At 49.1% G+C, this 24,477-nt stretch overlaps 1 protein-coding gene across 3 annotated transcripts in view; it reads right to left on the bottom strand.

The window, feature by feature from the left end:
• Positions 1 to 24,477, bottom strand: part of LOC138530413 (guanylate-binding protein 1-like) — a 1,110,598-nt gene that overhangs the window by 671,920 nt on the left and 414,201 nt on the right. For all 3 annotated transcript variants that reach the window (XM_069640909.1, XM_069640906.1, XM_069640908.1), the window contains one exon: positions 8,008 to 8,064. In XM_069640909.1, coding sequence (XP_069497010.1) covers positions 8,008 to 8,064 — 57 coding nt within the window. The remainder of the gene's footprint in view (positions 1 to 8,007; positions 8,065 to 24,477) is intronic.

Raw genomic sequence — 24,477 nt, forward strand, 5'->3', positions numbered from 1 at the left:
TTGTCATGATGCCTACCCCCGGGGTCCCAGACCAAGTCCAGCAACCCCGGAAGCAGGCATCAAGTTATCCCAAGGAAGCCCAACAAACCCTGCTAGGGGCTATTTGGATTCAGTCCTGGCGTCTATGAGGCCAGGCTCATATGGAGAGTCAGTCCTGGCGCCATAGGCGCCAGGCTCATAGATTAAAACTTACCTGATGCAGACCATGCTGCAAACTTACCTGATGCAGACCATGCTGCAAGAGCTCCAAGCCAAAAGAGGCTTGGAAGGGACTACTTTACCTAGGGACTATTTTTTACTCGGAATACTTACCTGGGACTACTTTGGTGGCTATTTAAACCACACCCGAAGAGCAGCACACGCTTCGCGTTATTCTGCATCCAGCAGCGTAACGCTCACCGTGCCTGCACGTCTGGATCCAGTCTTCTGCCACGCCCGCCTCGAGTCTGGAGCGCCTAGAAAAAGGGAGAAAGAAGGAGAAAAGGTTAGAACAGGAGCAATACCTTTGTTCCTTACCTGAATTCCCGATCCATCGCGCCTTTGAGCTGGAAGAAAGAAGTTATTTTATGCGCGTTGCCTCGCCCTCAGCAGCGCCGCGCTGAACTCACAGGCCTTCGCAGCATCTTCACATTCCACCGCATCCTCCTGCATGTTCCCGCTGCACTCCGGCACCTAAGGGGAAGACAAGAACAGCAAGGTGAGCCAAGGGAATACACAGAGGCAATATTAGTTACCCCCCATAGACTTACCTGATTTTACCACCGGGGGTACTATTCCTCTTCACGGGTCGGCGCAGCTTCCACTGCATCTTCACCGAACCCCGGCCCCTCAGGGGAAACAAAAGGACAGCAAGGTGAAACAAAGGGACAAACAAGGGGAAACCTCCTCACCACAATAGACTTACCTGATTTCACCGCCGGAGGCATTATTCCCCGAGACTTCATACTTTCTCTCAGTGCCTGAATAGGGGAGAAAGAAACAGCTTACATATTGACATTATTTTATCGAACTGCGTTGGATAATACAAATCCTTACCTGAATATTACCGGTTGCCACGAGGAACTCTTCGCTAGGGTCAAGCTGCAACCTGCAAGGAATCGGACAAGAGTGAAAGTCAGACATTTGAACTCTTACGAACTGCATACTTACGGCGTCTTGCCGGGAATCTCAGAGTCAATATTGTTCTGGAACTCACCAATTCCTTCGAGCCAGTGAAGCAACTGGTTATCTACGCGCCCCTGTGCTCAATGCAGGATGGAGAGCTCATCTTTCAAAACCATCAGGTGAGACTATAAGAGGGGAAATCACAGGTGATCAGTGGGGAGAAGAGCGGGAGTGGGGGGGGGTTAACGCTCAACTCCACGAGTGGTTAATTCCCTTTATCCATTTGCAGAAGAATATTCCTACGGGCCAAGCAAACGAAGCTAGGTGGGCCAGTCCAGTCCGTCATCGGCACTACGCATCACATTGGTGGAGACCGCAGCTGTCCAGTTCAGATCGATGCCCCTGTGGGGGCCAGGTGAGCGTAACAATACTATCTTGCAGCACAACTTAGCTTTGTGGCCAAGTGGCTTGCAGACGAGACCACCACGGAAACGAGATTGATAACACAGCTGGTGACACCAATGCATTTAAAAGAAATATTGTGGGTCCCACTCGGGTAGCTGGGTAAAGTACCAATGATAGTAGAATTGGGCAGGCGGGTACGGAGCAGTGCTCAGAGGTTACTGGATCGTAGACACCCTTACTCACCAGATACCCTGATTGCAGCTGATATTTGTAAGACCAGATCGGACCTAGCAAGCTTACGGCGCTGGGAAAGATATGGCATTTACACCTGGGGAGACATGTATGAAGAGGGTGCTTTTAAGGAATTTGAATCTCTGAGGGAAAAACAGGGTGTTCCCAGCAGACAGTTCTTATGGTACCAGAGGACCAGGAAGGTAGCAAAGGAGAAATGGGAGAGCTAGCCGGAGGAGCCTGAGGCAGACCCCCTGCTGACTTTGACACATAGTCTGGGGGTTGGTTGGAGACCGGTGTCCAGACTGTATGGCCAGCTGCTGGATAGGCCGACCCCTAAAAGTGAAACATTGAAACAGAGGTGGGAAGCGGACCTGGGAATAGACATAACCAACAGAAAATGGGAGAGAATATTAATGTACCCACGGGAGATGTCTGGGAATGCCAGGTTCCGGCTGATACAGTTGAACATCTTGTACAGTTGAACATCTTGTACCGAACATACATGACACCAAGTAGAATAGCTAGATTTAGCACCAAAACACGCCCACTATGCCCTTGGTGTGGCTCAAGCGAAGCAGGGATGCTGCACATGTTCTGGCGGTGCCCGAAGATACAACCCTTTTGGGCCAAAATAGAACAAGCCTGCAGAAACTCTGGGATAGTGAGATATGACTGGACGCCAATGGAATGCTTGTTAGGCTTCTACCCGAGAATAAGCAAATTTAGACATGTTGTTAAATATATGGACATGGTATGCATATTAGCTAAAATGTCCATTGCAATGACATGGAAAACACCGGCCGTCCCACAATATACACGATGGCTAAAAGAACTAGAACACTGGGCGGAGGCAGAAACTAGAGTGTGGGGAGACGACTCATCCAGGGCAGGAAGCGATGCAAGCCCTACATACGAAGCATGGAAAACATTGATTTGGGACATGTTTCACGCATCAGATGATAAACCAGCGTGAAAATGATGTTGCATACTTGATATTGTTGTGACAGGACATGGAGGGCGGAGCGAATATGAGACCACCAGTACTCTCCCTCACCCCCTGCCATGACCAAGCTTCCCCAGGATACATGGCACACCTGTGCGCCTCACCACCAATCTGTATTGCGAATGTAACAGTAGATGTTAAGACAGTTTGTTGTTGTTATGGTATTGTTTGTTTATTGTTATAAATGCAATACAATCATCAGCAGTTAAAAGTGGCAATCAAGATGCAATCATATGTAAATCATAAATGCCATTAAAAAAAGTTTAAAATAAATTAAGTCTCTATGGTGTTTCAGAAAATGACTTTTCGTAACTTCCAAACGCCTGCATGAAAAAAATCAGAGTAATATTTTGAGGCAGTCGCTTGTGCATGGACACCTTCCGATTTCTACATGAACGGCTTCATAGTTTAAAAAAGGTTTCTTTTGAGGGGCGTGGCCTGGAGCACCATCAGTAAAGGTGGCACCTTGAGTGCCTCTGACATGAAGGAGAGGAGAGCGTAGAGATACCCCTTCTAAGGATGGGTGCAATGGAAAACTACAATGATGATTCCACTGCCTATGGGGCATCGATGTGGCTGCTTTGGACCCCGCATTACCAGTGGAGGCTGAAATACAAATGGTTTACGTTGCGGCTGGTGCTAATCCAAGATGGCGCACGTATTCCGAAACCCCAACAAACAGAGAATGAGGCCCGGTGAAGTGAGGATCCAATGCATCCTTAACAAGCTGTGAAGAGACCGGAGGAGGGGCAGAGCAGCTGCGGTGGAGACCATGAGGACCGCCTGTTCGGCATGGCAAGACCAAGGAGGGAAGAACAGGATGCACAGAGCGTGCCACTGCTCCGGGAACGTGTGCATTGAACAGGAGCCAGTTTACCGGTGTGGCTGGTTCCATCTCCCACCTCCATTAGGAAAGAAAAGGCCTGCTAACCTGCTGTGCACGCAGCATTGAAGTGTGCCCTGGCCGGGAGACGGTGTATAGGTGGAAAGAGGGATTGGGTGTGCCTGCCATGCTGAGGAGCGTGCAGCATTAATTGGGAGCAAAATATGTATGCTGGGATTCCACATGCACAGGAGGATGGTTGCCTGGTCCCCGGAGCAGACATCGGTGTGGTGACGGTAAGGCGGTGCGAGCAGTGGGGATTTACAGTAGCCTCGACGTGGCAGAGTGAACGTTTGGCGGTAGCTGAAAAGACAGACATAGGTGGAGGAAGATGGGACTATCTGGCGAGAAGGAACACCGCTGCTGGCTGTATGATTGGTGTGGGGCCGGGAGGATTTTCTTGCTCCCCCGAGACCCCGTTTGGCGACCTGATCCGCAGGATACACACTGCTGATCTGATCACATTGGTTGGGCACAGAGAGGTGTAACTTGGGGTAAAGTTTGGTTCCAGCGCCTCTTCATGAAAACATGGCTAAAACACTGAAGGGGGAAGCATGCGGATATTGCCACAATGCTGCAGCCTCCTGATAAGTCTAAGAAGTCGGAATTGGGGGGTGTGGCTAGGCAGCACACCATGAAGACATGTCTGCCGTGAGCTCCGTGTTGGAGCGCCCAATATGCTGAATTTACACAGCAAAATGATTCTGTTTCTTTATAAATAAACTCCAAAGGTGCCTCAGAGTGAGCGGCTGATTCAGAGGGCGGTACCACGGTGTGGGAAGCTGCATATAAGCTGCTTTTGTTCCCCGATGCTTGAGCAGCCCTGGCAGCAAGATGACGGATGGCACGTTCGGGCTTGAGACGCTGGGCTTCATCGGCGCCGGATTGAAGTGAACTGATAGGGGAACCCACCCCTAAAGGGATCGCTGCCCCTCCCCCCCAACCTGTCAAGGCACCGGCACTGGGAAGCCCGGTGAGATCGAGCAGGGAGCCAACCCTGTGCTGTGGTTGGAGCCCGGAAAACAGTCCGCCTGGACACGAAGGCGAGGAGCGGCCCGTGGCGCTCTTACATGCAGGTGCACTGCGACAGCAGGAGTACCCCAAAAGGCCCCACACACTCCCTCTCACCCGCGAACCGGCTGTGATAAGAGTTCCTGTCTGCGAGCACCCGGTGGGACTCATCAGCGGGGGAGGGCTCAGTAGAGGAACAACCGGAGTCGGGAAGCGGGAGTACACATGCTTCACTTCCCACGCCCACCCCCCGGGGACCTAACACTGGCGGGACATACCCGGTGCCCATCAGCCACTGCTCGAGCTGAAGACATGGCAGTTTGCCAGCCCGAACGCTGCGCGTCTACATAGAGGTAAATTCTGGAACCAAGGACTGCACAAGTTCACAGCGTAAACAGGAGACGCTGATACAGCTGTACCCCAAGGAAATACCTGAGAGACTCCCACGTCATAGGAACTATTAAGGTCCAGGGAGGCACCAATCAAAGATGTAAGATGGAATAAGACATCATGAGGCAACGCTAGCCCGCACCCATCTAGGTGTACATGGGAGGATCAGTGACAAGGGAGACCCAATCTATGGCCCAGAAGAAGGCAGTTCCATCCTAAGTTGAAATGTCAAAGGACACAGCACAATGGGTGTATTTTAGTACAAACATCCCTTTAAAAACCCAGAAATCAGACTAGGAAGTGACACTGATAGTTGTGGTTGGGTTTACTCAATTTGGTTTATCAGTCACAGTGTGATTTGTAACATGTGAGCTTGATTTTTTTGTGTATCGTCATACAAGGAAATGACGGTTGTATATTTGAATTTTGATTTTGTATACACAGTGACTTGAACAAGAGCTTTTCACTCGTGGAAAATACTATGTTCGTTGAATATATGTTTGTGTCTATGTATTGTTATATGCACTAATTGCAAAATGAAAAATGTATTGAATTTGATTGCCAGCTAATTAATTATTGCTGATAAATGCTTTTTGTGGAGAACCACACTGTTTTTGCATGCTTTATTCAGCAGAGACAGTGACCTCTCTGATGAGGATAGTGAGGGACAGATTGTTGACAGCCCTGTAATCAAAAATGTACAGACACATTTGAGAAGACTTACAGGAACTGTATTAAGTCACTATGTGCATATGTGGCAGGAGGGCTTAATGTCTCATAACTTATATAGCCCTTAGTCCTTCCACTAACCGGGCCGTCCCTCTAGTTACCCTACATCAGCCACTGCAGCCTGCCCAGTACAATGCCCAAACAAGCAGTTAAATAAGGGCCACCAGATCGGACGAAGGGGGACCCCCAGGGAGGCACACACGGACAGTGCAGGAGGTGGCGAAAACCATAGAGGAAACTCATGCCTCAAAGAAATGGCGGCGCTCTGGGGCCCGCACAATCCCAAGGACACCGCAGCTAGACACCGGCACACTTGGAAAAGCCACAGCGAAATAACTGACCCATCAATACACAGTAATCCCTGGGTGGAGTGCTTAGTCTCTTGTTTACGGCACCAGCGACCTTGACTCTCAACTGCCAGAGGTTCTCCACTTCATCACTGGGACGGCTCCTCACTAGCATATTAGATCTACGTATTTTCCCCGGGACGACACAGCACCCTTCGCTGTGCATAGTCAGGGTCAGCACAGCGCTAGCAGACACTGGGACGCCGCCACACAACTCGACACAGCCGATACTTCGGGGGCAACCCCTTCCTCTTTGTGGAAACGCATAGAGCTCCCTCAGCAATGCCCAAAGCAGTGGCGAAGGTGAAATCAACAGACATCACTGCGTCCTTATCTTGTTAAGACTCTGTGAAGGTGGGAATGCAGGCAGTGAGGGCTGAGGTCCACTCGCCTCCTTCAGGCCCGCCTCCCCCTGACTCCGCTCTCTACAGGAAGGACCTCAAAGACATGCTGAAGGGCTTTAAGCAAGACATCACAAACGAAATAAAGCAGGAAATAAAAACCTCTAAAGAATCCCGGTCAAGTGCGGACATGAATACTCATCTGCTGGGTCTGCAATCCCTAGTTAATGACCTCGAAATCACAGCTTGCGAACAAGCACATGACAACGCTGAGCTCACAAAGAGTGAAAGGAATCGAAGAACAACTTGAGGACGTTTGGGCAAAGCAGGCTGACCTGGAAAACAGGTCAAGAAGGAATAATATTTGCCTACGGGGGGGATTCCCAGACAGGTTACAGACCAAGGGAATTAGTATGTGTACAAAGTGCCATGGTGTCTTCCACCTGACAATGATTGGAGCCAGTAGATGTCCGTACAGATTACAGCTTTGTGCTACCCTGGATGCCTTTCTGTGCTCCTCTTGAACCCATCCCCTTTACACTTAAATAAAAGCTTATGTTAGCACGAGATATAGCTTCTATCAACTAAGAAGCAGTCTCACACCATTTAATGGCATTAACTATATCGGAGAGATCTGATATGCAGATCTATTTAACAATACCTAGATTTCTGCAGTACTGTGCTGTTTCCATCTAACTGTACAATACAATGGAAGACACTTTAAAACACTCCACAGACTTGGTAAGTTCCTTTAATTGTCCAGACTTCGTCGGTACTATAATCTCCTTGTATGAATATATGTATAACATCTATATAGCTGTAAAAGAGGTGTGTGTGTTTAGAATAGGATGCCCAAGATAGTAAAGATAACTAGATTTTTTTTAAAGTAAAACATATGAAGTGCCTGTGGGTGAGAAGACAGTCTAAACAACAAATAAAAAGAAAATAAGTGATGTGCAATTATCACTAATGTGTGATCGGGGGGCTCAGTGAAGCTACATCACCAGAATTATTGACCTGTAGGTGGAGGGAGTCCTGCTGTCTCCCACTAGCAACACATCCCCACACCTGCCAGAGTTTAATCACAATAGATATTTGACCTAATCCAACACAATGCTACATCTTATGTCATCTACAGTGCCCTTCTGCCTCTAGCTATGCCATTTAATATCTGGAGCCGAAAATACACACGTCCTACCTCTCAATTCAACCCCAAATCTGGCAGTGTCATCTACATACCCTACTACCTAGAGAGACTACACTGTGCGGTAATCATGTTGCCCAATGACTACCAGCACCAAGAGACTTTAATGAGGTCTGGCCTTTTCCTGTATATGTCCCCATTTTGGGTGAATTAAGTGTGTACAATGGGCAAAATATACAACATGTCTTTGCTGTAAGTGTCCTCCATTTGGTCATATCCCTGTAAGTGAATGGTGTTTCAGAGACAAAAGACTCTGCTCCATTTAAATTACCCACCCTTTACATTTCCAAAAAATACACACACACACACAAACATCAGATACAACCCCATTGAATTAAAAATACAGAAAGGCTTACCTTTGGAAGTCGAGGGCCTGAAATGGCTGCATTCTGAACCAAGGTGACAGATTCTGTCTGGAGGAAAGTAATAATTAAGACCGCAATTAATGGGAATATGGTGATTACACACAATTAAATATCTCTGGTGTATTTTACTTTATTTTAAAATACCTGTTAAATGTGCATGTTTGAGCAGTCAAGATAATTAATTTGTACTTTTAACGCTCAAATTCCAAATCTCCTGCAGCCTCTATCGTTACCATAAGTAGCCCCTAGTGCATTCATGGTATTCCATTTTATATACGGACAGTCCCAGAGACTAGTTTATAGCACATTATCCTTAGGTGGTCAGCGACACACACATCTGTATTTCAAGTTTGACGGAACCAGAAGTGGTACATTTTGCCAAACACGTTTATCGCCAGACATTTTGGGGGAACACTGAGTTTATTTACCATAAGGACGTCCCAGAGGACTCCATTCAGGTACGGAGGAATTACACCCTTTGGTAATTCTGCCAGCAACAATGTTTACATTTTCTGGAGGAAAAGTCTGGAGCAGTGATATGCTGCTGGTATTATCTTCCAACTTACCTCCAAAGCTTTAATTTCTGCCGAAGCAGTAACAATGGCATTAATGCAATCTATGCTCTTTTTGATGGATGTTGCCTATTCGGAATAAGCGCTTCAAGTCTCTTGAACCCTTGCACTCTGTGTGGCAGCAAAATGGGTGTGACAAGAAGGGAAACAGGTGTGTCCTATAATTTCTTCTCTGACAGAAAGTGAGCACTTGGTATTGAGCATTTTCTGTGCATCTAGCAATGGAGCTTTAACTACCCTAAGAAATTACATGCATTACTCACCTTAATAGCATTTCTGATGATTGTATCTGCTTAGATTCACATGCTGTGCATATAGACTGACATCCAGTGGTAGCCGCGGAGTATTGCATCTTGTCTTTCTGGGACCGACAGGAGACGTCGGTTTAGGCGTGTCTGTAACACTATCCCTATTGTGACGTGTAGTGTACCCAAAATCCGTAATAATAATGGTTGCTGCTTTGCAAATGGACTCAAGGGGAATATTTGCAATGAATGCTATGAAAGCCCCAGTGCCCCGAGTAGAGTGTGCTCTAGGCTTGAAGGGCAGTTCTTTCTTAGCAAGAGTATAATATAGTGTGATACATTTGACAATCCACCTTGAGATAGCTGATTTAGAGACAGGATCCCCTTCTCTACCAGCTGCCACTGAAACAAAAAACTGGTTTGTCTTCCTCAGTGGTTTCGTTCTTTCCAGGTAAAACATGACTGTCCTGCACACATCTAGTATGTGTAGGCTTCTTTCGGCCATGCTAGGGGGATTCTGGAAGAAAGTGGGTAGTTCAATTTATTGGTTCACATGGAACTTCGAAATGAATTTAGGCGCAAATCGGGGATGAGTGCGCAGAATCACCTTCTCCCTGTGGACTGTAACAAAGGGGACTAGAACTGATAAGGCCTGAAGTTCACTAACCCTTCTAATATAAGTGATAGCCACTTGGAAGGCCGTCTTATAAGTAAGGTCTTTTAGACTTGCTTTATGCATTGGTTCAAAGGGAGACCCCATGAGTCTTGTCAATACCACGTTCAGATCCAATCCGGGAGCTGGGTTAGAGACGGGGGGATGAATTCTCTTAACCCCTTCCATAAAAGCCTTAGTAACATGTATTTTCCACCACAACACCTTTTGTTGTGACGTAGTGTAGGCCGAGAGAGCAGCTAGATGAACCTTTAGGGAATTAAAAAACAGTCCTGAATCTAACAAGTGTGTCAGGTACAACACAATGTGGGTAGGAGAGCAGTCAATCGGGTTGATGCCCTTGGTATTGCACCAGATGACAAAGCGTTTCCACTTACTGGAATAGCAATGCCGGGTGTTAGGTTTCCTAGCTTCCCTAAGTACATCCATACATCTCTGTGGGAATTGAAGGTGTCCGAATTCTATGACCTCAGGAACCAGGCCGCTAAGTTCAGAGTTTGCGAGCATGGGTGAAGTGTTTCCCCTTTGTCCTGAGAAAACATGTTGCACGGGCAGGGCAACTTCATAGGAAAGGAGAGGGACATCTCCATCAGATGAGAGAACCAGGGTTGGCGGGCCCATATGGGGGCCACCAATATCATGGTGACTGGTTCCGGGTGCATCTTGTGCACGATCTTGTTGAGTATGGGAGTAGTGGGGGATAAGCGTAAACAAATTTTCCTGACCATATTATCCAGTGTCAGTTCCCCTTGGAGCGGTTCTGAGGATACCTAGAGGCGTAATCTAGGCATTGGGCATTCTCCTGAGTGGCGAACAAGTCGATCTCTGGGAAGCCCCATTCTGCAAAGACGTTGGAGACAATGTCTTTGTGTAGGCGCCATTCGTACTCTGTGGGCAATGGCAAATCTCCAATTAGCATGTCGGCTAGAAGGTTGAGTTCGCCGGGGACATGTTGGGACAGCAGGAACATCTTGTGTTTGAGAGCCCACATCCAAATGTTTTGGGACATCTTGGATAGCCCTGGAGAGTGTGTGCTCCCTGTTTGATCAGGTAATTCATGGCTGTGGTACTGTCTGTCAAGATCAGAACTGTCTTCCCCTGTAGCTGTGTCTGAAAGGCCTTTAGTGCTTTGAATACTGCCAATAGCTCTAACAGGTTTATGTGGTTGGACGCTACTTGAAGGGACCACACTCCATGCACTGTCTGCTGTAGCAGATGAGCCCCCCCAAGAGGCTTTCCCTCGACCACCACTGCAGAGAGAGAACGAGGGCTGGTGAGACAACTATCAGATCCTCCCATTGTCCGCTGGCCTGACATCACTGGCTGTTGAGCCACTCTTGCATGGGTCGCATACGCAGCTGCGCGTGAGGAACTAAATAAATGCATGATGCCATCATTCCTAGCAGTCGCATGGCCTTGCTTACCGTCACTTCCCGACTGGCTACATTTTGAGGGATCTGAAACAGCGTGTTCTGAACCCTCTCATTGGAGGGGAAGACGAGGCCGTCTTTGGTCCGAATTAGAGCCCCTAGAAACTGTTTTACCTGAATGGGGTCTAAGCTGGATTTCTACTGGTTAATGGAGAATCCCAGACTGAACAAGAGGTCTATTGTCTTCTGAGTGTTCAATAAGCACGTTTCGTAGGAGTCCCCTGTTATGAGCATTGGTCGAAGTGTACAAAAAGTAGTAGTGGAACAATGTTCCCTGCTGGTCTGCCCCGCTTCCCACAAATCCCATCCCTGCGCCCAGTGGAGTAACTTTGCTGAAAATGTTGGGGGGGGGGCATGACATCCGAAGAAAAGGTATCCCAGCCAAATGAATGGGGACAAAATGGTGTTCCATGAAAGTTGGGCGGAACAAACATCCCTGTCCCCCCCTAAAATTACTCCCATGCCTGCGCCCCCTCCCAAACACAATCCAAACACCCAAACAAGCACACCTGCTATTTATGGGAAAGTGTAGTTCACTGAAGTGCAAGCTTCAACTTCTTCCTACACTTTTATTTTAAAACTAAACCATCTAGAACGGTTTCTTTTGAAAATAAAAGTATAGGAACTGTGAAACCTAAAAATAAAAAGTATGGGAGCACCGCTCCCGACCGCTCCCGCCCACTTCGACCTCTGGTTATGAGCCATTTGTCGAGGTAAGGGCAAACCGGGACGGATAGTCTGCGCAGGCGTGCTGCAGCTACCGCCAGAACCTTTGTAAACCCCCTTGGTGCCGAGGCAATGCCGAAGGGCAGTTTAGTTTATTCATTTGTTTAGTTTATTCATTTGTATTGTGCACCAGACCCGAGGATATGAGGGCGCAGGAGTAACAAGGTTACTCAAAGCTTGGTCACATGTTACAATGCATTACAATAATTACAATGGGACAGTTGATAGTTGAAACAGACACGATAAAAGCAGGAGTTTACAGATTTACGAATAAACGCATTTACATAGTTTATAGCAGTGAGGTGGGTTGGATAGTATTAGCGGTCATTGTTCTTTAACCATTGTATGTAGTTGCGTCTAAAGTGTGTGTAGGTTTGGGGTGTCCTTAGAGAGGGTGGTAGGGAGTTCCAATGTTTGGCTGCTTTTACTTGGAAGCTGTTGCCACCCATTTTGGTACGTTTGAACCTGGGAACTGTGAGTAGATTAGCGCTGGAGGTTCTAGTAGGTCTATTGGAGGTGTGTTTACTTATTCTGTCGACTAAGTAGCGGGGGCAGCGTTGTTGAGGCATTTGTGTGTTAGTGAGGCTTTTTTTAGTAGGATTTTATCTGTAGTGTTGAGCCAGTTATGGGCTCCCCTAATGTTAGAGATTTGTTCTCTCTTGGGGATGCTAAGCTGCTCTGAGAGCGTTGTTTTGTAGCATCTGTCTTTTGTTAGTAACCTGTTTGCTAGCTCCTACGTAGAGGGCGTTACAATAGTCCAGTTTAGATAATACAAGGGCTCTGGCTAACGTAATGCAGCTCTGTGTGGATAAGAAGGGTTTGGCTGCTCTTATAAGCTTACATGTGTAGGCCGTGGAGGATGCCATAGAGCTAACCTGTTTATGGAAGGAGAGGGAGGAGTCGATGTAAATTCCTAGGGTTTTCACTTCCTTGGCTACTTTGATCGGGTTCCCGTCTATAATGAAGCTGGTATAGTTGTGATCCAATTTAGTTAGGTTAGCGGTGGAGCCAAGTATGATGAGTTCAGTCTTGTTGCCATCCATGCCTGGATGATGAGGTACGCCTTGTTCACCAAGGCCAAATCATGGTTGTAATCTCCCATCAGCGGGATGAGGATCTGGGTATCATCGGCATAATAAGTGTAGGTGATACCCAGACCATCTAGATCATCAAACAGGGGCTTCGTGACCACATTGTACAGTGTGGGGGAGACGCATGAACCCTGGGGGACTCTGCATGTGATGGGAATGGGGTCGTCGGCAGCTGTGGTGGAGAAGACACGCATGGATCTGTTACCGAGGAATTACTTGATCCAGCCGATGGCTTCTTGGGAGAAGTGGGCAGTTGAATCCAGGTGATTGCATGAGATTTTGTGATCAACTAGATCAAATGCCGCAGAGAGGTCAAGGAGAAGCAATAAGGCAGTTTTCCCTTTGTCTCTAAGAGTGTCAATTTGAGCCTTCAGGTCGATAAGGGCCGTTTCTGGGGTCTGAAGCCTGATTGCCGAATACCGAGGATATGGTTTATTGCAGGGTGTTTTTGGATTTGTTGGTAGGCTGTCTTGTCTAATATCTTGAGCAGGAACGGGACGGTGGTAATAGGTCTGTAGTTGGTGGGAATGGAAGGGGCAAGAGAGTGCTTTGTGAGAAGGGGGAGGACCCAGGACTCTTTGAGGTTGCTGGGCACGGTACCTGAGGTGAAGGAGGAGTTGATGAGTCTGGTGATGAATGGCGAGAGGTCTCTTGCGCATCTTTAATAATTTGTGGGGGGCAGAGGTCGCCTTGACAATTAGATGGTTTTAGGCCGAGAATTATTTTTTCCACTTCAAGAGTGGAGACTTTGGAGGAGCTGAAGCGAGTGGGGTTGGGACGAGGGTTTTGGGGTGTGGGGCGCGGGTCGTATTAGTAGGATTGGTTGGCTTAGCTATGGAGTCTTTCTTATTTTTAATTTTAGTTTGTAGGCCTGTGATTTTATTGTTTAGGGCATTTTGGACACTGGTGCACCATTGTTTGTTCTTCACACAAGTGTCTGGAGTTAGCACAGGTGTTTCTAGTTCTTTAATGATCGTAAACAGCTCTTTGGTGCTGGAGTTGGATTGTGCAATTCTCTGGTTGTAAGATTCTTGTTTGGCAGCTATAATTTCTTTTTTGTAGTTAGATGTTATTTTATTGAGAAATATTTTGTTGTGGTCTGTGGGAGATTGTCTCCAGACTTGTTCCTTTTTGCGTTTTTATAATCTAAGAGTTTTTAAGTGACTAGAGAACCAATGGTTGAGGTGTTTTTTCGGTTTACATTTTCTTAGTTTTAATGGTGCAATGGAGTCTAAGGCTGTGCGCATGGTATTGTTGTAGCCATCTACAAGGTCATAGGGGTTGGAAGTAGCAGGGAGTTGGTTAAGTGTGGGGAGGATGAGAGGGATCAATGTTTCCACTGTGATATGAGGCTAGCATATTGTTGGTGATGGGGCTCGAGGCTTCGAGGGAAACGGAGAGGAGATGGTGGTCGGACCAAGGTTGAGGGGAGTTATCGGTGATGGAGGCCTCGCAGTTGTAGTCTGCTACCCAGTCGAGGGTTCTCCTTTTGTTATGGGTGGGGCCAGATACTTTTTGGGTAAAGCCTAATTCAGAGAGAGTATTGTTGATGAGGGTGGCCCGGTGATCTTTAGGGTCTTAAAAGCCTAGGTTGAAGTCCCCTAGGAGGAGGCTCTGGGAGGGGTTATTTAGGTTGTTGGTGAGGATGGTGCTGAGGTCTTCCTCGAAGGAGCCTAGGAGTCTGGGAGGTCTGTAGAGTAAATGAATGGATATCGTTTGTGAGTTAGTAGTAGGCAGCTTAGCTGTAAGTGATTCACATGATGGGAGGTGGGAAGAGGAGTCAAGTCTAATGTTTTGGCAATTACGGCCAGGCCACGGCCTCTAGATTCTGTTCTATCCGCTCGGAGGATGGTGTAGTCGTCGGGGATGGCTAACAAGAGGGCTGGACCTGCAGCTGCGTGGAGCCAGGACTCGGTTATGGCTAAGAAGTCTAGATCTTCTGCTATAATGAGGTCTGCTATGTCTGTAGCATGGGCTATTATGGAGCGTGCATTAATGAGGGAGCCTTTTATAGGTGTGGTAGTAGTCTTAGTGTGGGTGGGGATGGTGGCTGTGTTGTGAGTTTTATGTTTGTGTGTAGTATTAGGTGGGCTGGACCTAGGTCTTTCCAGCATAAGGTTGGCGTAGGTGCTAATGGTAGTGGAGCGGTTAGTCAGTTTGGATTGGATAGAGTCCCTGGCTCGGGGCTCGTACAGTTTAGGTAGTCTTGACCGTAGTCTGGTCTGTCTTTCAGAGAAGCCGCATGATAGGGAGAATTGGAGTGCATGGTTGTGGCGTGGGGCTCTATGGGGGGTGGTGGAGTGGTGCCTATGGTGGCAAAGCACAGGGTGGAACTGGGAGGGCATGAATAATTAATAAGATGGAGAATAGTTCTCTACAGTAGTGAGTAGATGCCTGGTAGGAACATTTTGCACAATAAAAAGCTTAGATGCTATGTGTGTTAATACAGTGCCTAGATTCGAATTTCAAAGTAAGCTGACACGATGCCTAGATTCGAATTTCAGAGTAAGCTGACATAATGCCTAGATTCGAATTTCAAAGTAAGCTGACACAATGCCTAGATTCGAATTTCAAAGTAAGCTGACACAATGCATGCAAGATTGGCATGTAGTCTCGTAAATCCTGGAGTGTAGTTAGGTAACTAAACATATGGCACACATATTAGATAAACACATGTTAGATTAATACAGAGTAAGGCAGCAGTCTATTGATATACATGGCATAGTAAATGTAACATATCTGGCCAGATACGTAAGAGCATAGGGCTATACAGGTGTAGGGAGGCACATGTGCAGTGAACAGGCTGGCATGAGAATAGTATGCTTGGAAGTATGTTAGAGAGACATCATTTTCAGGCGTATTTTGAATTGATAGTGCCTGTCCTCTATCATGAACCTTAGATATTTTCTGTGCGCTGGAAACATTGAAATATGAAAGTATGCATCTTTCATGTCCAGTGTCGCCATGTAATCCCCCTGTTTTAGCAGGGGGATTACTTCCTGCAGAGTTACCATAAGAAACGTTTGAGGTTTGACAAATTTGTTCGCTGGGCGCTAGTCTAGTATAGGGCGCATGGTGAGGTCCTTTTTGGGTACAAGGAAGTACACTGAATAAATACCCATATTTACCTGAAGAATAGGAACGGCTTCTATGGCGTCCTTTTCCAGAAGTGCTTCCACCTCTTGCATCAGGATCCACAGATGGTCTGGCGTCAGGCGTCGTGCTTTGGGTGGTCTGAATTGTTGTGGTCGGGCGAATTCCACACAGTAACCGTGGATGACCGTCTTGAGAACCCACTGGTCTGATGTTATCCCCTCCCATGCCGAAAGGAAAGATGTTAAGCACCACCTGACCGGGGTTACATGGGAGGGGACCTGGATCCGTAGGTCATTTCTGACCAGAGGCTGTGGTATCCCTAGAGTTGGGGCCTCTGCTTCTGCCTTTCCCACACCGCTGTCCCCTGAGTCGATAGTTGGTGGGGGTGCTGGATGCCTGTCCTGAGTTCCAGGCTATTCCCGTATTATATAGGTTTTGAGTGGAACGGTATTGGCCCCGAAAGGACCTGCGGGTGTCGTAAATCTCCCCCTGTCTCACCTGTGATCGGGATTTCCCTTGTTCGGCCGCAGGACTCTTCCTGTGGATGGTTCGGGTCTTGAATAGGCTCGCCCGAGCCTCGTCAGGTTGCAGGACGCGTTCAGAGTTCCGGGAAGTTCGTGGTTCCAGGGTATCCAGGATAGCGATGAACGAGTAAGTAGGGGGGAAATCCAGGAACAGGATAAAAGGCAAGGAAGGAAGTAAGAGGATCAAAGGAAACCAATGTGGAGAGTAAACACACGTCGGGTCACTACCGAAGATAGCGTTGAGATGCGCGGACCCGCAGGGGTGTGACCAATTTATAATACGTGCCACGACGTGAAAGCTAGTGCGTAGCACGGAGCCTGGTACGGCCATGTTAGGAGGAACAAGGAGTACAAGCCCTTCGTGACAATGACCATGAGGTCCAGAAGGGGCAATTTCGCCGGGTCATGACAGCATGCCCCCTCCGAAGACTGGTTCCTCCAGGCTTGCCTGGGTGAATAAGATGGAATCTTCTGAGCAAACGAGGGGTCTTTAAATTAGAAACTGGTTCCCATGTTCTCTCGCTAGGGGGGTAGCCTTTACACTCGACCAGATATTGTAGTCGACCCCTCCTATACCTGGAATCACATATCCTGTACACCTCATATTCCAACTGGTCGTCCACAACAACAGGTGTGGGTTTGAAGGGTTTTCGAGTAGAACTAACGTAGGGTTTCTACAGGGAAGTATGGAAGACTGGATGTATCTTCTTCCAGGAATCCGGGAGCTTAAGTCGGAAGGAGACAGGATTGATGATCTCCTTTATAGAAAATGGACCATAATAGCGAGGAGCTAATTTGTTTGGTCGTAGATGTCGAGGTAACATTTTCGAGGCTAACCAGACTTGATCGCCGACTGAATAGGAAGGTGATGGTCTTCTCTTAGAGTCCGCATATTTTTTGGTTCGAGTCTGGGCCTGTTCTAACTGATCCTTGGCCTCTCTTTGTAAGTCGATCAGCGTCTGAATCCAAGAGTCAAAGGTAGGTACCGGAGTGGATTCTGGAAGAACTGATGGTAAAACAGACGGGTGATAACCTTGACTGCAATAGAAAGGGCTGATCTTGAGAGCTGAATGATCTGAGTTACTGTAGGAGAATTCGGTTTAAGGTATAAGGAGAGACCAATCGTCTTGAACCTTGGTGGCAAAACAACAAAGATATTGTTTCAGGGTTTGATTTACTCGTTCCGTTGCCCCATTGGTTTGTGGATGATAGCCTGAAGAAAGGGCATGTTGGATTCCTAGAACACGACAGAGATGTTTCCATAATTGCGAAATATACTGAGGTCCCCGATCCGAAATAATCTTGGAAGGAAGGCCATGAAGACGGAAAATATGTTCCAGGAAAATTCCAGCAAGTTCTGAGGAAGGTGGTAGTTTATACAATGGTGTAAAATGAGCTAGATGAGTGAACAAGTTAATGGTTACCATGATGGTTGTATATCCTCGGGAAGGTGGTAATTCAACAATGAAGTCAGTGGCAATAACTTCCCAGGGTCTGGTTGGCAATGTAGGTTGTAGAAGCAGACCCGCCGGCCTCTGATTATCGTAATTGTTCTGACTACAAATAGCACAGGTCTTGATGTATTGAACTACACTGGACTTCATCCCTGGCCACCAGAACTGTCTTTGTATAGGATGGAAGGTGTTGGTTACTCCTCGATGGCCGGAGTGAAGAGTATCATGGCATAGATTCATTACCTTCTGTTGAAGTTCTTTTGTCGGAATGACCACTGAATTGTTCTTGAATAAATATCCTTCCTTGATTGTTAGACGCCAGGGATTTTTCTTCGATATGTCCCTCCAGAGTTCAGATAATTGAGTCTGTACTCTGATTTCTTCCAGGAGATTGATCGCTTGAGCTACAAAGATTGTGGGTGGAAACATTTTAGGATAGATCTTATCCTCCAAGGGAACGTAGTCGGGACGCCGAGAAAGGGCATCTGCAATCAAGTTTTGCGATCCAGGAACATGTGAAATTTGAAATTGATATTGAGCAAAGAAGTAGGCCCATCAAGCTTGTCTACTGTTCCTGCACTCCATGGATTGTAGGACCTGAAGATTTCGATGATCAGTACGGACTTGAACTGGATATTTAACACCCAGGAGTAGATGTCTCCATTCAGTGAAGGCATGACGAATAGCCAATAACTCCTTCTCCAGAACTGAGTAGTGAGTCTCGCTGGTGGTCAGGGTCCGTGAGAGATAAGCAATGGGATGTTCCAACTTATCATCGGATTCTTGTTTTAAAACTGCTCCTATGGCGTAATTGGAGGCATCAGTTTCCACTAGAAAAGGACGATTTATGCCAGGTTGGGCCAGGATGGGGGCCTGAGTGAATTCTTCTTTCAAGCGTTGGAATGCATTGTCTTGTGGTATGCACCAGTTAAATGGAACGTCTTTCTTCAGGAGATTAACAATGGGTTGAACAATCTCGGAAAAGGTGGGAATGAATTTCCGGTAGAAGTTGGCAAGCGCCAGGAAGGATTGTATTTGCTTAACAGATGTTGGGGCGGGCCAAGCCAGTATGGCCTTCCCCTTTGAAGGGTCCATACGAATTCCTTCTGAACTAAGGACAAATCCCAGATAGTGAACTGATGTAACATGAAACAAACATTTTTCTGGTTTGGCTAAGAGTTGATTTTCACGGAGACATTGAAGTACTGCTTTTACATGTTCTTCATGTTTCAAGGAGTCCTTGGAGAAGATCAATATATCATCCAAGTAGACGATAACATTGAGAAATAACATGTCAGAGAACACCCTATCCATAAAACGCTGGAAGACTGCGGGAGCATTAGTCAGACCAAAGGGCATGACTAGGTATTCAAAGTGACCAAAGGGTGTTCTAAAGGCTGTTTTCCATTCGTCTCCTTCCCGGATACGGATCAAATGGTAAGCACCTCGCAGATCCAGTTTCGTGAATATCACTGCACCTCTCACAGCTTCAAGGATATCCGAGATCAGGGGTAGTGGGTATCTGTCTTTCAGGGTGTATTGATTTAGGCCCCGATAGTCCAGGCAAGGTCTAAGCTCTTTGGTATCCTTTTTTGGAACGAAGAACAATGAAGCACCAGCTGGTGATTTTGAAGGTCTTATGGTGCCGTTCTCAAGATTAGTGTCTAGGTATTCCCGGAGGGCTCTCTTTTCGGGTTCTGAAAGGATAAACATCCTGCCAAAGGAAATCACTGCTGAGGGTTCAGTATCTATGGCACAGTCTTCGGGTCTATGTGGAGGTAAGGCTTGAACAATGGCAGTAGAGAATACATCAGCATACCCTTGATAGATCTCTGGAACTTATACAATATTGGAAACCATGAGTGGTGTCTCTGGACACCTTGGTAGACTTATAGGAGCTGTGACTGAGGTATCCAGGTTTAAACAATGGTTCATACAGAACTCCGAGCCCCGGAATAAGGATCCGGCCGTCCAGTTAATATATGGATTGTGCCTTTGTAACCAGGGCATGGCCAGAACCAAGGGGTAATGGGCTGATTTTATAATGTCAAACACAATTCTTTCTTGATGATGATTTATGGAAAGATGGATCTCCCTTGTTTGCAGACTTATGGGTCCTGAGGAAAGAGGTCTTCCATCAATTGCTTCCACTGGCTGTGATAAACTTCTTGCTTCCTATGGAATGTTATAACTTCTGACCCAATCTTGATCAATGAAGACTCCCATTGCTCCGCAATCCACCAAGGCCAGTATGGGGTAGACCTTGTCCTTGGATGGCGATAAAAAGGCCTTAATATCACCAATTTGTTTTGTCCAGGAGAGTTCAAGGATGGAATTGATGTGGAGCAAACATCGCTCTCCCGAAACCTTGCTCCATTTAGGATCGGGAGCTGGCGTTTCCCGAGCGTCGGGGAGGAGCCAGAGGAAGGAACAAGCTACTTACCTGTAACTGTTGTTCTCCAGCATGGGTCTGGCATGGATTCACATGCTCATGAATATTCCCCGTCGTCAGGCTGGGAATCCTCGGTAAAGAAAAAACCAGTATCAGTTTCGTTTCTGATCTGTCTTTCGTAGTAGTAACCAATCACTGATCTCTGCGTCATACTGACCACAGCCAATGACTGCCCTCTACCTAAGCCCCGCCTCGGGCAGCCATCTTCAGATTTGGAAGCACGTGAAGTGGCAGTATGACCAAGTGAAGAGCCGCAGAGGGGTAGGCGGGAGGGTTCGCATGTGAATCCATGCCAGACCCATGCTGGAGAACAACAGTTACAGGTAAGTAACTTGTTCCTTCTCCAGCATGGGGTCTGGCATGGATTCACATGCTCATGAATAAAGAATACATAGCAGTACACACATGCACAACCACGGGAGGTGGCAAAGGCTCAACATTAAGCATTACATCAAACTCAACATTAAGCAATCTTACCTCCTCACCAGGCTCACCTCAGGCGAACAGGTTGCGCAGCACTGCTTGGCCGACCCTGGACTCCTCCCTGGAATCCCGATCGACGCAGTAGAATTTCGTGAAGGTGTGCGTCGACCTCCACGTGGCAGCCCTGCATATGTCCAGCAGGGGCACACCAGATAGGAACACCGTGGTAGCTGCGATCGCTCTGGTGGAATGGGCTCTCGGACGGCCAGGCAGTGGTCGGTTTGCCAACCGATGACAGTACATGATACAGCCGGAGAGCCATCTGGAAATGGAAGCCTTCGAGAGAGCCTTCCCCTGATTGACAGGTCCAAAGTTCACAAAGAGTTGTGACGTCTTCCGAAAACACTTCGTGCGGTCCACGTAGAACTTCAGCGCTCTAGCCACATCCAGCGAGTGCAAAGTCCTCTCAGCCGGCGACGAAGGCGACGGGAAGAACACAGGCAACACCAAGGGTTCGTTGAGGTGAAAGTCCGACGGCACCTTGGGCATGAAGGAGGGGTGCGTCCTGAGCACTACCCTCGTGTCGTGAAAAGTCAAGTACGGGGCCTTGCAGGAAAGGGCCTGGATCTCTCCCACCCGTCGTGCGGAGGTGATGGCCACAAGAAACGCTGTTTTCCACGACAGGAAATTCAACGGAGCCGAGTGCAGAGGCTCAAACGGAGGTCCCATGAGCTTGGTCAGCACCACGTTGAGCTCCCACGCCGGGGCCGGAGCCTTCACCGGCGGGAACGATCTGAACAGTCCCTTCATGAACTCTTTTACCAGACGATGAGACCACAAGGACGTCCGCCCCGTGGTTCTGGTGTATCGGGAGATCGCAGCAAGATGAATCTTGATGGACGCGTGTGCCAGTCCAGCTTTGGCCAGCGTCAACAGGTACGGCAGTACTTGGGGAGCCGTAATCCTTAGAGGGTTAATCTTCTGTGCGTGGCACCAGACAGAGAACCTCTTCCATTTGTGTCCGTAGCATTTAAGAGTCGAGGACGCCCTGGCCTTTGCAAGAACCTCTCTGCAGTCGGCCGGTATGTCGTATCCTCCAAACTCTAGCGCTGCAGGAGCCAGGCCTGCAAGTTCAGCGACTTCGGGTCGTGGTGGAGGATGGCGCCTCCTTCCCTGGAGAGCAGATCCGCGTCCACTGGCAGCTTGATTGACGGGGACGCTGACAAGTCTAGAAGGTCCGGGAACCATATCTGCCTCGGCCACGCAGGTGCGACGAGGATCATCCTGCACCGTGACCTCTTGAGCTGGTTGATGAGCCGGATCAGCAGTGGCAATGGAGGGAACGCGTATAGGAACAGGCCCTCCCAGGGGAACGAGAAAGCATCGCCCATGCTCCTCGGCTGGGGAAACCTGCTGGCGAACCTCCGGCACTTGGAGTTCGTCGCCGTCGCGAACAGGTCGATCTGGGGTGTGCCCCACCGTCGGAAGAGGCGATCCACTAGATCCTGCCGTAGTTCCCACTCGTGGCACGAGCGCAGCTCCCTGCTGAGTGAGTCGGCGATGGTGTTTTTTATCCCTGCCAGATGAAATGGCACCAGAAACATCCTTTGGGCGACGGCCCAATGCCACAGGTCCTGCGCCTCCTTGGACAGTGCTGGGGACCTGGTTCCGCCCTGTTTCCTGATGTAAAACATGGTGGTGGTGTTGTCGGTGAAGATCCTCACCACCTTGCCCTTGAGGGACAGAAGGAAGGACCCGAGGGCCCAAAACACTGCACGGAGCTCCAGGACGTTGATATGGAGGGACTTTTCCGTCGGGAGCCAAAGGCCTCTCGCGTGCAGATTTTCGGTGTGCGCTCCCCACCCTTCCAGGGAGGCATCCGTGGTCACTGTCTCCTGGTGGCCTTGGGTCTGGAAGTCCATGCCCGCCGTCAGATGCGCGCGGGTGCCCCACCACCGGATCGCTCGTCGGAAACTCTCGCCGAGTGTGATCCTCTCCTCGAAGCTGCCAGTCGTTTGGATCCAGCGCGCGTCCAGGAACTCCTGCAACGGGCGCATCCGGAGCCTGCACAGGGGAATGAGGTAGATGCAAGAAGACATCATTCCGAGGAGGGACTTGATGGACCTCACCTTGGCCGCGTCGGCAACCAACATCCGCTGTACCTTGCCCAGGATGGCCCTGGCCCTCCGACGGGGAGGCCAGAAGGGACACTGTGTCGAGCTTCGCTCCCAGAAACAGTGCGTCTTGCGCGGGTACCAGGTGGGACTTGGCGTAGTTCACGGAGAATCCCAGGTCCGTGAGAAGTTGGACGGTCCTTGCCGTGTGCTCCACGGCGAGCTCCCTCGTCTTGGCTCGGATGAGCCAGTCGTCCAGGTAGGGGTAGACGTGGATCCCCTCTCGGCGCAGCTGCGCCGCCACTGGTGCAAGGCACTTGGTGAATACCCTGGGTGCCGACCGTAGTCCGAAGGGAAGGGCTCTGAACTGATAGTGACGCCCTTGGACCACGAACCTGAGAAATTTTCGGTGCCCCTTTAGGATGGGAATATGGAAGTAGGCATCCTCCAAATCCAACGACGACAGGAAGTCGCCCTCCTCCAGCTGACCCAGGACGTGCTGGATGGTGACCATCCGGAACTTCTGTGCCTTGATGAACTTGTTCAGTCGTCGTAGGTCTAGGATGGGGCGCCATCCTCCCGTCTTCTTCTTCACGAGGAAGTATCTTGAGTAAACTCCGGAGCCCCGAAGCCTCTTTGGGACGAGTTCGATGGCGCCCTTCCTGAGCATCGCCTTTACCTCCAGGAGAAGCTGAGGGACGTGAAGCTCTTTCCTGGCCACAGGGGGGACGCGCGGGCACCTTCTTTGAAACTCGAGCGCGTGGCCCTGGGCTAGGGCGTCCAGCACCCAACGGTCGGTGGAGATGGACTCCCACACGCTGACGAAGCTCGCCAGCCGGCCTCCCACCGGGGTGCTTCGGTGGGGGCCCGACCCCACGGCTGGTTCAGTCCTGTTTCGACGAGGCTTTGCCGCCTTGGCCTCCTTGGCGACGACGGCGGGGTCCGCCTGACTTGCCTCATCCCCTGTAAGCTTCCTGAGATGACGAACGGGCCGCTTGACGGTAGGTGGAAAATCCGCCGCGGAACCTTTGGAGGCGCCCTTGCCTCCGCCGCTCCGAAAGGGTGGCCGCCGTTGCTGGAGAACCCTGAGAGCCCGGGCCGTCTCCGTGTCCGCTTTAATGGCTTGAAGGGAATCGTCCACTGTTTTCCCAAACAGGTTGTTCCCATCGAACGGCATGTCCAGGACTCTGGTCTGTACGTCTTGACGGAAGTCAGTAGCCTTGAGCCATCCACGCCGCCTAAGGCACACGCCGTTGCCCAACTGGCGAAATCCAGTGTCGGCGATGTCCGTCGCAATCGTGATGGCGTGGTCCGACGCCACCTCACCTTCCTGCAAGATCTCCAGGGCATCCGCCCTCTTGTTGTCCGGTAGGAAGTCCAGCAGGGGAGCCAGTTTGTACCACAGCTCCCTGTCGTAGCGGGCTACGATAGCCAAGGCGTTGGCCGCCTTAATCGTCGTCGCTGCAGACGGGATGACCCTGCGCCCCATCGTGTCCAATTTCTTTCCCTCGCCGTCCGGCGGGGAAGTCGACGTGGAGGCCGCACCCCCCCCGCTTTCTTCCTGGCCGCCGCGGAGACGACGGAGTCCGGGGTAGGCTGTGCCCGGAGGCACAAGGGGGCCGCGTCCGGGACCCAGTACTTCTTCTCGTACCGGTCTCTTC

The sequence above is a fragment of the Ambystoma mexicanum genome, chromosome 1q (assembly GCF_040938575.1).
Source record: "Ambystoma mexicanum isolate Mex_15411 chromosome 1q, UKY_AmexF1_1, whole genome shotgun sequence".
Taxonomy (NCBI): Eukaryota; Metazoa; Chordata; class Amphibia; order Caudata; family Ambystomatidae; genus Ambystoma; species Ambystoma mexicanum.